The sequence below is a fragment of the Melanotaenia boesemani genome, chromosome 19 (assembly GCF_017639745.1).
Source record: "Melanotaenia boesemani isolate fMelBoe1 chromosome 19, fMelBoe1.pri, whole genome shotgun sequence".
NCBI classification, from domain to species: domain Eukaryota; kingdom Metazoa; phylum Chordata; class Actinopteri; order Atheriniformes; family Melanotaeniidae; genus Melanotaenia; species Melanotaenia boesemani.
Window position 1 is genome coordinate 10,422,480 of NC_055700.1, and position 15,177 is coordinate 10,437,656.

The 15,177-nt window shown below is 38.8% G+C and overlaps 1 protein-coding gene across 6 annotated transcripts in view; it reads right to left on the reverse strand.

The window, feature by feature from the left end:
• Positions 1-264: 264 nt before the first annotated feature.
• Positions 265-15,177, reverse strand: part of LOC121630323 (calmodulin-regulated spectrin-associated protein 1-B-like) — a 30,007-nt gene continuing 15,094 nt past the window's right edge. Inside the window, exons 3-20 of one of the 6 annotated variants that reach the window (XM_041970560.1) lie at positions 14,758-15,020; positions 10,801-10,962; positions 10,635-10,715; positions 8,932-8,991; positions 8,402-8,543; positions 7,916-8,055; positions 7,519-7,615; positions 7,223-7,349; positions 7,010-7,095; positions 6,156-6,240; positions 3,777-6,027; positions 3,557-3,693; positions 3,239-3,447; positions 3,023-3,085; positions 2,672-2,759; positions 2,468-2,589; positions 1,903-2,021; positions 265-1,745 (exon numbers count right to left, since the gene is read on the reverse strand). In XM_041970560.1, coding sequence (XP_041826494.1) covers positions 1,455-1,745; positions 1,903-2,021; positions 2,468-2,589; positions 2,672-2,759; positions 3,023-3,085; positions 3,239-3,447; positions 3,557-3,693; positions 3,777-6,027; positions 6,156-6,240; positions 7,010-7,095; positions 7,223-7,349; positions 7,519-7,615; positions 7,916-8,055; positions 8,402-8,543; positions 8,932-8,991; positions 10,635-10,715; positions 10,801-10,962; positions 14,758-15,020 — 4,523 coding nt within the window. In that variant the 3' untranslated portion in view covers positions 265-1,454. Of the gene's footprint in view, positions 1,746-1,902; positions 2,022-2,467; positions 2,590-2,671; positions 2,760-3,022; positions 3,086-3,238; positions 3,448-3,556; positions 3,694-3,776; positions 6,028-6,155; positions 6,241-7,009; positions 7,096-7,222; positions 7,350-7,518; positions 7,616-7,915; positions 8,056-8,401; positions 8,544-8,931; positions 8,992-9,480; positions 9,514-10,634; positions 10,716-10,800; positions 10,963-14,757; positions 15,021-15,177 lie in introns of all 6 variants that reach the window. The other 5 variants (XM_041970561.1, XM_041970562.1, XM_041970563.1 and 2 more) reach the window with 5 other exon arrangements.

The following is a 15,177-nucleotide window of genomic DNA, read 5'->3' on the forward strand; positions in this document are numbered from 1 at the left end:
GTATGACGTGCAATATTAATGAAACTGCCATAGCATAAATTTGTCTGTTGTTTCCAGCTGCTAAGGGCTTTGTAATTAATGTGTCTGCAGGTTTTGGTGCCATTCATAAATGCATGTTTTGCTACATCCAACATAGGCTGAATGAGTTGGATCAGAGAACAGTAGATAAATGGAGAGAGACAGAAATCAGGAAAATATTCTAAAGGTAGCCAGTGACGAAGTGACACACATACAAACTGCTACAACTTTAGCAAGAAAACAAACCTAGTTGCATTTTATTATATCTTTTTAAAATAAATAAACATAAAATATAACAGTAAAATAACACATAACATCTCTGTAACAGAATAAACCTCAAAATAGTGCTTGCTTTTTAGTGAACATAACTTGTACAATACGTACAAAAAAATACTACTTAAAAATGTACAAAATGCAGCAAACAAATATCAAGTATTGTGCAGTTTCCCAAAAACATTTTATTGGCCACTGAAAATCAGTTGTTACCAGTAAATACTAGCATTGAGCCACAAAGGCTACATTAAAAATTTTACGTTGCCAGAATACAGTGAGCAATTTAGGAGCAGTTCAGTTCAGTGGCATGAGCCAGTCAGTGATTTCAGATCAGTGTGAAGATAATACAACATGGTGCATGACTAATATACTGTAGTCTAAAAAAGCACCTGCTGTCTGAGATAAATAATAAACTATAATATTTTTACTTAAAAACATATTTCTTCCATTGTAACCGCAACAAAGCGCTCCAAACAAACAAAAAAGGGAAAAAAATATCAGCAGTTGCATGACAAAAGTTTGAAAGCATTATAACAGAGTAAACGCATTCAGGACCAAATGCTATCACAGTGCGTTCAGCTCTCTAACACAAAGAACCACACACATCCTCAAAACACACTCAACAGAAAACCGGACTAGACATTGCCACATATTAGCATTCATTCCTCACATACATGAAAAATGTCTCTTCAAAGCTCCTTCATGACAGCACGTACCAGCAGCAGCAGCAGTAGAGTCTGTATGTGCAGGCTGGATTAATCACAGCAGAAGGGTATATTTTTTTGCAAAGCTGGTAAAGCAAACTTTACAATACACTATCTTAACCACTGCCTGCCAGTCCTAACACTTGGTATCAGTAATGTGTTTGGTAATGTAGGGGGATTCAACACTGTTTGAAGCCAGGGTCCAGTTTCTCTTCACTGCCACATACAGTAAATATCCATCATCAGTGGTGTTTAATTGATATGAGACACATACAAATTCAAATACTAAGTGTGACATGCAAAATAAAAAGCTAACAAAATAAAAAGAACAGTGAACTGGCAGGTGTTTCACATTGTACACGTACGCTGCACAGACCTTCTAATCCCCTCTCTAATGACGTGACTGTCTTGGGTCCTGCCCAGCAGTAGCTTATAGAATAGAAACTGAGTCTCTTTTGCTCATTTCCTACGCGCACTCCCTGGTCTCTTGACCTGCCAGAGGTGATTGTGGATGGTAAGGGCGTCCACACTAACAGACACGCTCTTAGCAGGGATAACGTTGAACTGCTTGCGGTCTGAGCTGTATTTATAGAGCTTGTCGACCATCTTGCGTGTGATGGTTCGTGGGCCGTTGCCCGTGAACTTGATGATCTCCTCAGTGTCCGGTGAGTAAGAGTAAATGGCGCGGAACTGGCACCCACCATCACGGAAGAGGATGATCAGGTGGTTGGACTCACATTTTTCTAACTCCTAAGAAGATGGAAACAATTGTCTTTTACTGAAAATTGGCTCAAATGAGCTAATTAGACTGAGAGAAACAAATGAAAAACAACTCCATCTAAGACAAAAGAACACTGATTGCTTTATAGGTACAGCTTCTAAAATATACATAATAATCAAAACTGACCTCAAGAATAACATTCTTCTGGACCTCATTAACCTTTCCAGCCAGGCAGCAGTGTGCGATGGCATTGATGATGATTGGCTTGTTGGATTTGGAGCTCGGCTCTTTGAAGAGTTTTGGACCTTTTGACAAACAAAACATATGCTAAAATATTCATGTCAATCTGTAACTTGTTAAAAACTAGAGAAGGAAATTCAAACTTTAAAGTCAGTATTAAAGCACAAATGTGTGTACGTCATGATTAAAGTGGCCTACTTTAAACTAAGAAGAGAAACCCTCTCCAATACACCAATTTTAAGACATTGTATTTTTAAAAAGACAATAACTGTTTTGTGATTATAATCATTAACCAAAAACATTTAATTACAAGAGACAGATTGAAAGAAAAGAACCTGAAGGAGATGTACAGCAGGGATGTACAAGGGAGGGAATGGTAATTGGAAAAAGTGTTGTTCAGTCGCGTTCCAGAGACTTCCAGAATCAATGCTAAGGGACTCTAATGTTGTTCTGGTTGCTTTTATGCTTTTTTCCCTTTAACTCATCTGTATATAGGTCATTATTTGCTTACCATTGTATTCAGCTGAAGTGATGGAAGAGGCTATGGAGCCGTTCTCCCAGTCTCGTTCCATGTTCCTGCTGGATGCCCTGCTCAGCATGGGGAACGACTCCATAGAGCACACAGATCCAGCCCTAGGGGGACACATCAATATGTCAGTCCAGTAAAAACATGTGTGCACAGATGTATCAACATTTCTGTGGATGGAATTCTCACCTGTTTGACTCTGCCCCTCCAGAGATGACACTGTCTGCATCAGTCACCAAAGAGACTGTTGATCCTCGATGACTAAAGCTCAGATCAGCTAAAAAAAACAAAACAGAATAATTTAGTATCAGTTTTACATTTTAAACACCCGAGCTCCTGTATCATCATTTCAGAGATTTGGATTGACAATATTTAGTTATGCTAAATGTCCAGTCCCTACTTCTTGAACTTGGAATAAATCACAGAAAACTACACAGAAAACATAAACTGATTGTTTTATGAAGAGCTTGCTACTTAAACTTTTCCTATCCACTATGCATACTTAATATGACAACATGCAGAGCAGGTTAGAGTGTTCACCTCCCCTGCAGCCTGCTGCTGAGCTCTGGGCTTTAGTTAACATGGACACCTTCAGAGAATTACCTGTACAATACATATGCACACACTTAGACAACAAATGCACAAGTCAGTGAACACACACCATAACAGACACATGGTTCTAAACAGATAGTATTGACGATAAGATGGAGCATTGGATAAAAATAAACACTGTTTAAATACAAGAAGTGTCCTTACGTGTGGTGGATCCTTTAGACAGACTGTTGAACTCTTCGCGGTGAAGTGATTTAGGCCTGTTCCTGCGAGATTTAGTTCTTGTCCGAGGCTTGACCAGACCTTGCTCCTCCATCAGCGCTTGCTGCTTCCTTCGCAGGTATTCCTGTTTAATCAGCTCTCGGCGCGCCTTCTCTTCCTCCTTACGAATACGCTCCTCCTCTGCTTTACGCCTTGAACAAACGAAAGGGAGAGTTAAGACTTAGCCTTTTATGCTCTATATCCACCCTTCTTGGATAATTCTTCATTCTTGTTTATGTGTACGTTTGTATAAAAATTTACCGAGCCTCATCCCGCTTGAGCTCGCTCTCTGCCTCCTGCTGCAGCTTCCGTAGTCTTGCCTCTTCAGCTTTTCGCTGCTGTTTGAGGAGGAAGGCAGCACGTCGTTTTGCCATTTCATCTTCTGCCTTCTCATCATCCTGGAAGATAAAAAAGACACTTGTGATATGTCACACTGCAGTTTACACAAACAACAATAAAAATGCAAACCCGTGAATCTTACCTTGAAGAAGAAGCCCAACACATTCTTCTGCTCGCCTTCTGCTCTGCAGTCTGTAACATCTGCGCTGTCGTCTGCAACTGGATCCTTCAGCTCTGACAAGTCAACCTCAATCAGGTGACTCTTGATTCTGGTGCTCTCATCACCACCTCCAGCTTTTATCTCCTGTTGATCTCCATCCTGTGATGGAGATTCAAATGTCTTGCAGATAACTGGTGGTTCCTGTGGTTTTATTTTACCTGAGAAGTGCCCACTTCCATCTCCGGTACATTCATGGACTCTAAAGGTGGCATTTCTCTGAATATTTCTCTCAGTTTTGGAGCTCTCAACAACACTGCCTGTTTCTAGCTCTCCAAGTGTACCTTCTCTTGAAGAGAGTGTGAAGTCTACGGATGGGATGCTTGACTTGACAGAAGCCGTCTTGCTGTTTTCTTTACTCTGTTTCCGCTCTGATCCTTTGCTCCGCAGGCTTGAACTTAGCTTGGGAGGACGGCGGACAGGGAAAGAACTGCTGCCACTGATATCGACAAAGTGAACTGCATACAATTTGGAATCTGAGGTAGAGGATGTTTCTTGTGTTGTGTTGGGGGTTGTGCTTAGGTGAGTTTTCACGGGCTCTGGGGGTGATGTCACACCCTGCCTCATCAGTAGGTCTTGCTGTAAGGAGAGTTGCGTCATCTGTTGCTGAATAGAACTAATGGCCTCGTTGAGTAGATCTATGGAGCGAGAGCATTCATTCAAATCGGGTTCAGAGCAATTGTCCTGAGACAAAGTGCACCACTTGTTATCTCTGTTCATCGGCCCTGCCTCTGTTTGACCTTTCAGCATATCAAGGCAGGAATCATCCTTGCAGGACTGGGTCTTTGTTTTTCTCCTGTCAGCAGATGTTAGTCCAGTAGATTCCTGGGAGTGTTTAAGTGGTAAAGGAAGTGTGTCACTCTTCCCTCCACCCTTCTTAACAATGTTGAAGAATGCAGCTTTCCCAAGCTTTAGTCTCTGCCTTGCTGACAGCGTCTCCATCTTCTTTTTCTGATACTCGATTGCACGCCTTTGCTCTTCCAGCTTCATGTGAAGTTGAAGAAGCTCTGAAGGCACAACTGAAGGACTAACTATTATATTATTCCCAAAAACAGAGCTAGGCTCCTTCACTAATGACAAAGGAGCAGTCTCAGAGCCATCTGGTGTGGTCTTTTGGGAGCTGCTGGTACTTGAGTATCCTTCACGGAGACCAAGTTTTAGGAGTTTCCTCTCTGCAAAGCTGGTCATCTTGACACTTGTGCTGCCTGAAGCACTACAGCTGCTCGCCCATGATACAGTACTGGGACAAGGGCTTGAGCGTCCACTGAGGTCTTCCTTATCCTCCCGCTCGCTCACCTTCAAGTCCTCTCTGAGTTTGGCTGACTCTCCTTCTGCTTCTCCAAATTCAGTCATGTCTCTTTCCTCAAAGAACTTTCCCCTTCCTGTTTTCACTCCTTTTGTTGGATCCATCTGATCGTCCTCCTCCTCATCTTCCTCAAGGTCTGCAATGTCAGAGTCAGAGTCATGCCCTGCCTCCAACATAGAGGAAAATGGAGTGTGGAGGTCTAGTTCCCCTGACAAATGAAGGAAAAAACCATGGGCTTGTTTTTTCCCAGACTGAGTAACACCTGTTGTCCCGTCCGTGGATGGCCTGAGAGAGCTACGAAGCGATTCTACCACAGGTGCTGATTTTCTCTGAGAGGTGCTTGGGATATTGGTAGCTGTTTTCTTAGCTATTCTACTGCGACTCTCACCACTTTCCTGCTGTTTGCTCAGACTGATGCTTTTTTCCTTGGCTGGCTTAGGGACGGTGGGCATCAAAGGCTCCAGATAGAAGCTTTCTGCCTGCTGGTCCAAACTAAGGGGATCTGCACCATACCCAAGAGCACAGGAAGAACTGGAAACCCTTGAGGATGAAGTTGCAATCTGTACTTCCAACTCATCCTGTTCCATGTCACTTCCAAGCCGATGTCGAGAAAATGCAGAAGGATGGATGACAGAAACCAATTCCTCTTCCTCTCTTTCTTCTTCTTCATCTTCTATACGCATGTGACTAAGCAAGCTTTGACCACTGAGTCTGTGCTGAGGATGACCTGAAGCCAGCATGTGTTTGGGGGTAATGCTCATGATGTTAGAAGCTAAACTGTCTTTGCTCATGGAGCGAGCGAGGCTGATGCTGTCTGCGTTGTCCTCTGTGGCAAAGTTCAGGGTATAGGGCACAGGCTGGGACAAAGGCCTAAATGGAGTAATGAGAGAAGATGAGAAATGTGAGTTACATGAGCAAATTATGATGAATCATAGAGCAACTACATGAAAACTGAGTACTTTTCTGTCAGTGCAGACAGGTTATAATCATGGATTTACCTGGCCCTCCGCTCTGGCCACGCCAGTATGGAGCCTTGATATTGTCCATCTGTTTGTGTCACAGAGTTTGACCTATTTCTCAACTCTGTGAAAAAAAATTAAACATATTAGTAAAATATTTTATCAGTTATGCAAATGACTAAAATGATTTCCAAAGACTAAATTTTACATAGGAACTTCCTGGATGTTATAATAAGCTGACACGTCAGAAGGTTATGGTTCTAAACAATTAATTGAAATAAGTATGTGTTTTTTTGTTGTTGTTTTGTCAAAGTGGACTGACATTCAATTAAGGAAATATATACAAGGTACATTTACATTCACATAAAAGATCAGAATATTTCCCCATCATGTCAAAATTCCCTTTAACCTGTTAAGGCCCGACCCATGAAAAAATGGTAAGAAAAGTCCAATTTGGTGTATCTAACATTTATTACCATGTGATATTTTAAAATATTATAATATGGTTTTCTGCTTCTGGTTGTCTATTAGGGGACAGAAGACGAGTATCAGATTGTGTTCAACAGGATTTTGAGCAAAGTTTATACCATAAATTGAAGCAAAATGTCTCAGAAACTTTATGTGACAAATATGTCACGTCGGGCTCTTATGGGTTAATGTTTTATCTTTAGTAGTTAGCTTAAGTTCAGGAGCAGAACCACTTTGAACAGTCCTGCTATATATCCACAAATGTCTTTATACCCTTCACATTTATTTGTTTACTTTCTCTATTATCTCTCTCTTCTGCAAAACAATTAATTAGCATGTCAACTGATGCTGCTGTCTTTTTAATTGGGATTTATGGCAGCATACCGAGCACCAGACACTTGGGTGAATATGTACTAATATATTACCTGAAGTGCTCTCCCGAGCCACCTTCTGCTGCCTCTGTCTCAGTGGCAGCAAAGAGTGAGATTGGCTTGTTGTGGTTGGTTTAGAGCTGTTAGAGTAGGAGAGTGTAGATTTTATAGTTACAGTAAATTATGTTAATAAATAGTCTGAAATAATCTAATTACATATACCGCTCATTAGAAAATGCTGCATTATATTATATTACAGCTTGATACCTGAGTTCAGGACTTCGGGTTGTGGTCAAGATGTCAGCTGAGTTTGATGAAGGCAGGAAGCTTCGTTTGGTGACATTGGAGACAGGTACATAGGACCGAGAACTTTTAGGTTGAAGCAGTAGTCTCACTATAAAAATAGTAGAGGGGATTATGAACATAGAAAGCAAAGAAAATGTATCATATAGGCACATAAACCTGTTTCAATGCATATTGAGATTTTTTAATTTGTACCTCTCTAATGTAATCATTTCAACTACAAGTTTCAAAAATACATGGAAGCGAAAAGTGTTTTATACCATCTTTCATATCCTGAAGGTCTCTGGGCTGCACAAAGTCTGGCTTCACATTCTCAAACCACCAGAAAAGTTCAGCAATGAAGACCATTACATTATTCTGCAAGGCATAGTTAACACGGTCAGGGTGGAGAGCAAGACATGACAATATAACCTACTATCCATTTCTTTAAATGAAATGGTTAAAGAGCAATGGCACATATGATTTCTTAAGATTTTCCTCACTCAGTTGCTTTTTTGACACGTCATAAGTTATAGGTCAGGAATGTAGCTTACTTTTCTCAATAAAATGGTAATTCATATCCAACATTAGCTAGATCTGGTAACCATATGCAGCACATTTTTCATTCGTGATAAATTATTTGCAAAGTTTGTGAAAATGAAGTATTTTGAGTCTCACCTTTAATACTGGTGGAGCGTACAGAAGGTCCTCAGGCTTCAGATGGAAGCATTTGTTCAGGTACTCATTTGAAAACTCTGTTAGTAGCTGTATGTTGTACACGCTGTCTGCTATGGAAGGAACCTCCTTCAAGCAGATATCTGTACAGAGCATGACAACAATGTTCAGTATTATCTGACTTAAGCTGATTAATTTCAGGTGGCATATAAAAACATTTTCACATGTTTCTATTGGAGACTTTGGCATCTAGGAAAATGTTTTTATCTGCTTAACTGCAGATTGTTAAATGAGAAAACTGCAACTACTCATATATTTGTATGAGACATATGAGAATGCAGACAGCTAAGCTCTGCACAAAATTTTAAAGAAGGCTAATTTAGCATATTCGGGTGGATTGCTGTTGACCTGTAATATTGTTTTCTCTTGTTTCCAGTCCAAAATCAAAAGCTAAGCCACAAATCTGAAAATCTTGAAAAATGATTGTACCTTCCAGTCTAATGACTTCTGGGCAGTAGAAGTGGATGACAGCGAGCAGAGCTGTGCCATCACACACATCCTTCAACAAGTCTTCCAACAGTGGGAAGTGCTGAAGCGTTCGACCTGACAGGTGATCTCTGCGGTAGCGCACCTGAACAGCAGAAAAGGCCCAAGTTTACACAACGAACACAAACATATGTGATCATAAACTGAGTCACATTCTCACACATCCCACAATCACAACATTTCTTACTTTGTAACTCATTCCTGCCTCACTTTAACACATTAAATGCAGAGCAGATGCACAGTATTTATTTGGTTGGTAGTGCTTTACTGTCTCTGTCTGGAATCATATTCACTCAGTTGTAACTGTCTTTGAGAAGAGCACCTTGTGCATTGTGCTTACTCATTAAAACTGGTGATGATGTAAATGATTTTCAGGTTTATCTTAGAATAAGGTGGGTTAAGTGGTTGGTGAATATGAAAAACAATAAAGAACAGAATGAAATACAAAAAAGGGTGAATAATGAGTACATTACCACATGAGAGAACTCCACAGGCTCCAATAAGCAATGGGCCAGAGCATGCAATAAATCAGGCTGGTGAGGGAAGAAAGAAATGATTGGGAGGATGTTATTAATGAAGAGACAAGCTATAAGTGGACATGTGGAGCCATTTAATGATGAGTTTCAAGTGCCTGGCAGTTATTATCTCTGCTGGGCACTTCACCTCTGTGTGGATGTTTTGAAGGGGGCAGAAGATAGTTAATAGAATTAAATAAGGGCTTAAAAATTAGTGCAAATGAGTAGGAAACAAGCCTTATATACATAATGTTTCCTATTTTACAACTAAAGGGTATGAAGCCAGCATCACTACACACACTTTTCCATGTCAACATAACCTATATAAAAAACAGATATTAGTTCATGTCTGGCTTTTCTTTATAATCCTGTTTAAAGTAATTCTGACCTAAAGTCTAACTGAAACTGTGCTGCCCAAAATGAGACTGACACAAGAAACATGCAACTTAAAGGACACACACACATTCACATACGCTCACACAGGAAATTGCAAGCGTTTGCACTTACAGGTACAAGTTTCCAGTACCATTTGGAGGGAGACTAGTGTCCAAGAGGCACATAGGGAAGGGATTTGGGGGGGGGGGTCCAAACAGGAAGAACAGTGGACAGGTCAAGGGTCAGATACAGCTACAGGAAATCAGATTTTCTCCTATCAGAGAGGAGAGAAATCTGATCCAATCTGATCTGGACAGGGATTAGACTGACAAAAGCATCAAGACTTTCTTATTTTTGCAAACAGAACATAAAACACCTCCATAATACTTTGAAACATATTTAAAGAAGTATCCCCACAAGAGATTTAGCATTAGCTAAGCTTAGCTAGCATCAGAATTAGTACAAATTGTGAGTCAGAACTTAATCTGATCTGAATACACAGAAATTATACAATTATCTTAAAATTCAACATGACATAAGATGTTTTCACACATATAAAAACATAAAAAAACATGGACAAATATATTCTGGTTGTAAACCAGAATTATTTATTCCTGCATCCATCACACTACTAAATAAAAATATTTGATGATTTGGCTACTAATTCCATCGCCTTAGCACTGTTACTTGGCACATCTTGACCTTTTTTTCTAAGTTTTATGGCCTTAATAAGTATTTGAAGTTTTTATTTTTTATCTAAAGTATTTTAGGGCACATCCTGTTCTGGGTTACTGTTCTTTTTGGTTGTTACACAATGTGCAGTTTTGTAGCTTCTGCAAAAAGCTTCTGCAAAATGTCTCTATGGGGACAATAAAGCATATTCAGTTTGGTTTGGTTAATTTGAAACCATGGAAACATTACACTTTCTAAATAAATGGAATAATGGGAGCTATAGTTTCAGATCACAATATTACATAACCTGGAGACCAACACTGTCAGACACTGACACACCTTGTGATCACATCCTGCCATCACAAGGTGATGTGAGAATCATAATACAAACAGTGACTTTCTGTTAAACCATTGCAATGATAGAGAATGTATTTTCTTTTCCACATGACTGTACATGCTTGTAACATCACAACCAGAGAGTCAAGAGGCAAAGACAACAACACTGATGAAGAAAGTACACCTTAAACAGAGATCATTTTAAAAAGAGAAAATAAAACAAAGTAACAGACAGTATAAGATAGAAAAACATACAAAATAAAAAATACATATTTTACCTTTTGATGACTGGGTGACTCAAGTAGATGTTGCTTCATTTTACACTCTTTCTCTGTAAGTTCTCTCATCTTCATGTTCACCTACAAAAACAAACATAATATTCAATAGAGAAGCTCAAAAACAGTCCAAACAATCCAAAAATGAACACTGAAATTTAGTGATTACTTTATTAATCCAAAAGGTCATTGCATCTTCCAGGTCATAAGGAAGCTCCTTGGAGGCACTGAAGTTTGAAAAGCGCTTCACACTGGACACCACCTTCTCTATGCTGATCATCTCCACTGTGTAGGCCATCATCAGAGCATCAATGAGGTGGATGTGAGAACTCTAGAAGGACAGACATTCTGAGTTATCTTTTAATGTATCAGCAGACACATATTAGATATGCATATCTAACAGGCACTGAGTTAAAATAACATGTTCTGCTGCATATTATGATTATCAGCCCCTTTTAAAGCAATACTGTGTGTAACCTGAATCACAATCAGGGGTTTATTGATCACAAACAGGTAAACAATAGCAAATATTTGCATGGTCCATCTCATCTCATCATCACAACCACTTTAAAATAATAATCATAATAATTTAATAGAAAGCAATAATTTATTAATGCACTAACACAATTCTGAGTAACACAGCATAAACATTGCTTCTCAACCAGCTTGTTGTTGTTATGTTGTGCTTTCACACCTACAGAATACAACTAATATTTCTGGAGCATAAGCATTATATTAAAATTAGAAATTCATTTTTAATTCATAAAATACTTCACATTTTGCCTGATTATTATTTAGGTTACACACACCAAAACCTGCAAAACTGCCATCTGGTGCATTATTTTTTCCATTACTCTTGGCTCAGAATTGGTTTGGAAAGCAAAATCAAATGAGCTCATTATTGGTGGGTGTGGGCTGCCAGTTCACAGCAAGATTACACATATGCAGAAAGTGTATCCATATATACAGAAACATGTCCTGACTAATTATTATTTTCTAAAGAAGTATTTAAAAAAATTTTAGCTTCTTGGGGCAAGGGAAGAAGTTATTCTGTATACATTTGGGGGCTGAGTTATGACGAGGGCAAAACTGCTGCGCTATTTAACATTTGCTGCGCAGTTTTGCTCTGGTTATGTTTCTACGATTAGCGCCTGATCTATTAAGACTGCTCCTGTTATCATTTGCGGAGCAAACAGCAGTATTTAAATGAGGATTTAGCGGAGCTGTTGCTTCGTCATGTAAGGTTCTGGAGAGCAAGGAAACCGCAAACGCAAAATTAACTTTTATCCGATAGAAGTTGAGACAAATAAAGGAGACAAATAAAAATATTGCGGAAGTCGAGGAAAAAAATCTAAATGTCACCAGAAATGCTGCAATATAGTTTCATATTCAAGTTCAATTTATTTATAAGGCACACTAACAACAACCTTTAGGAACCAAGGTATTGTACATATAAAAACATGCAAGGAACAAATAAGAAATAATAAAGGTTTAAAAGCTATAAAGAAATAATAATAATAATAATAATAATAATAATAATAATAATAATAATAATAATAATAATAATAATAATAATAATAATAATAATAATAATAAAAGACAGGCATGATAAAGTCTTTAAACTTATCCAGCAATTCTAATATTGCAACGCTGGATCGTCTCCACAATCCTCTTCTCTGGCATTCTAAATATATTAATATAATAGAAAAAAATGCATTATCTTAGTCGCCTTTCATGGTGTCTGTGCCTCCTCCTTAAAATTATTACTGCAGCCATTGCGCGTATACTGTTGTGCCAATTAGCACCTGCTTTTCAGAAACGCTATTTTTAGAGCAAACATAAACACCGCAAACTATTTGCGGGCTACATGAATCCCACTGCTGCGCAAACCAGATTTATTTGCATAGTCTCCTCCCACTAATGTGCACTTTCTGGCCGGAACGCCCATAATGCATATGCAGTAGCTTCAGAAACGCAAAGTGGAGAGCGGCGCAGTTTTGCCAGGATAACTGACGCAGTTCCATGTTTGCGGCTTTGATAGATAAGCTTGGGCCGATTTTAGCGGAGCAAAGCCGTCTGCACCTGTTTTAGTACACGCAAAGCGTTAATAGATCAGGGCCTTGGAGTACTGAAATAGAAAACAAAAGAACATAAATATTCATTTGAATTCTTGTGACTGATGTGTTGATGAATGAAAGCCAATGCTCTTAACTGTATTCAGTTCACTCACTAAAATCACATTAACATTCATTTATATGGCACATTTCATGCATGAGACCACACAAGAACCTTTATACAAATGAAAACAAAATTTTATTTAAAGCCCTTTTCTAAAAGAGCAAGAGCAGAAGGTAAGTATTATCTGACAATAATAATAGAGAGATAAAAAAAAGAGATTAAAAGCTCCATGAGAGAAAGAAGTACAGTTAATGATTTAGGAACGAAGGAAAGATCTATATAAAAAATTAGAAAAGAAATGATTTGGTATCAAATAGGATATATTTAATTCTTTGAGACATTTTGGGTAACTGGCTGTTTTTAAATGTGCTATATAAATACAGGTGATATTATTTGACTTGACTTGCACACATGCAGCATCATTGCAAATCCAGTCCTTTCCCATTTTATTCCAGCGTGGTGTGGATTTGTCCAAGGGGAACTAAATGTATTTTGGGCCCAGAGAAATTACAGAATCTGACACAGTTGGCAGAATTCAGCTGAGTACGGGCTGAAAGATGTCCATTATGTCTCCCATCTCATGCCAGTGACCCTCTGTTCCACTTGAATGTGCACCTGAATAGATTTTGTGCCTAGTACTTCTCTGCAACACCAGTCCCAAATCACAGCATATGTTTAACAGGATCAGGTCACATTGAAGATGTGCTCATTGTGGAACACACAAATAGCAAAATCTTAGAATCATAATACCACCATGTCTTGGTCTGTGTGTTTTTGGTTTAGTTTTGGTTTAGTTTTGTCTTGTCTGGTTTCCTGTTATATTTTGTAGGTAATCCCCCTTGTGTCTTGTGTTTTGTTTCCTGTTCCTTAGCTCGCCTGTTCCCTACGAGTTCCACTGTGTATTTATACCCCTTGGTTTCAGTTTTCCTTTTTCACATCATCTGTCCTGTTTCCCTGTGTTTTTTCCCTGTTGTGTGGTTCCTGTGATTCCTGAGTTTGGATTAAAACATTTGTTCCTGCATTCCATCTACCTCCTGCCTCTGAGTCCTGCATTTGGGTCCTTACCCCCACTATACCGTGACACACCGAGTAAACAACAAGTTTTCAAATATCTGTCTTTTGTTAGTTTTGGCACCAATGAGGCTACATGTCTGTTTAAAAAGAAACATAATTACTAAGTAATTATTATTTTTGGGAAAGAAAGAACATGTGTGGATTTTACATTTTGTGACAACTGCTATTTGCAGTTTTCCTGTTACCACTAGATTCTGTGTATAATCACGGGCACAGCTATGCATATATTAATACATGTTCCAAATGACAAAAACCACTTGGCAAATTCTACACTGCATGGAAATGTTTTAACATATTTAAGAACAGTTGATGGATGAGGGTCAAGGATGTTTAGTTGCTGAATGCTCCACTGAACTTGTCTTTCAGGTATTTAGATTCAAACTGACTAGTCATACAGTTTAGATGTATGTACAATGTTCTGTCTAGGAAAGAAAAGACAAAGTTCAACTGTAAACTAAAGGTTTTGCATCACTGTGCAGGGAAACAGGCTAACATCAGTTATATGCTAATAGTCACAGATGATACAGATTAATCAAGAAATCTAAAAGAAAACAATGCAAAAGAAGCAAAAATTAAACTTTGTATGTGCAGTGTGCTTTGGCCAGTTTGAGTCGAGCTGAGTGTATACATGTTTTTGTTTTGACTTCCAGCCTTATTGCCTGTGTGCATCAAATGAGAACTTTGATTTTATTATTTTTACTTTTATTTTATCATTCAATCAGACTGATATGTTCACATGTACTTGAAAAGTCAGGTTGTAAACATGCTGACTGGACAAATGAGGGTAGGGAAAAGAATTCAGAAATACAGACAGCAAATACCTCCAGCATCACAGCTCAATCTACTTTAAAGACTGACATGATGAATTACAAACCATTTTGATGGGGGACGAGCTGAGATCCAGATCAGAAACAGGTGTGTTGTTGTTCTCCAGGACATAGATGCCTTTCCTGGACAGTGCTTGGATGACAGACTGGTTGCTTTGGAGAGAGGCAGCCTGCTCAGCAGGAAGGATGAGTCCATACACACGGCAGTAGAGATCTCCAGACAATAGCAGGCGGATGATAGGGGGCTTGATATGTTCCTGCTCATACTGGTCTGTATAGAAAGGGTCTTGTAGATCTGGAGGGATATGATCTGGAAAAAGGAACAAAGACGAGCATGACTGAATTGCTGAATTGTTTATAGACTGTTGGATAAAAGAAGCAAGTAAGTTTTTTTTTTCCTTTTAAAAATTAAGTAGCAAATCATGCCATGCATCCACACTATTTTTATGCAAACATGTGACCACCAC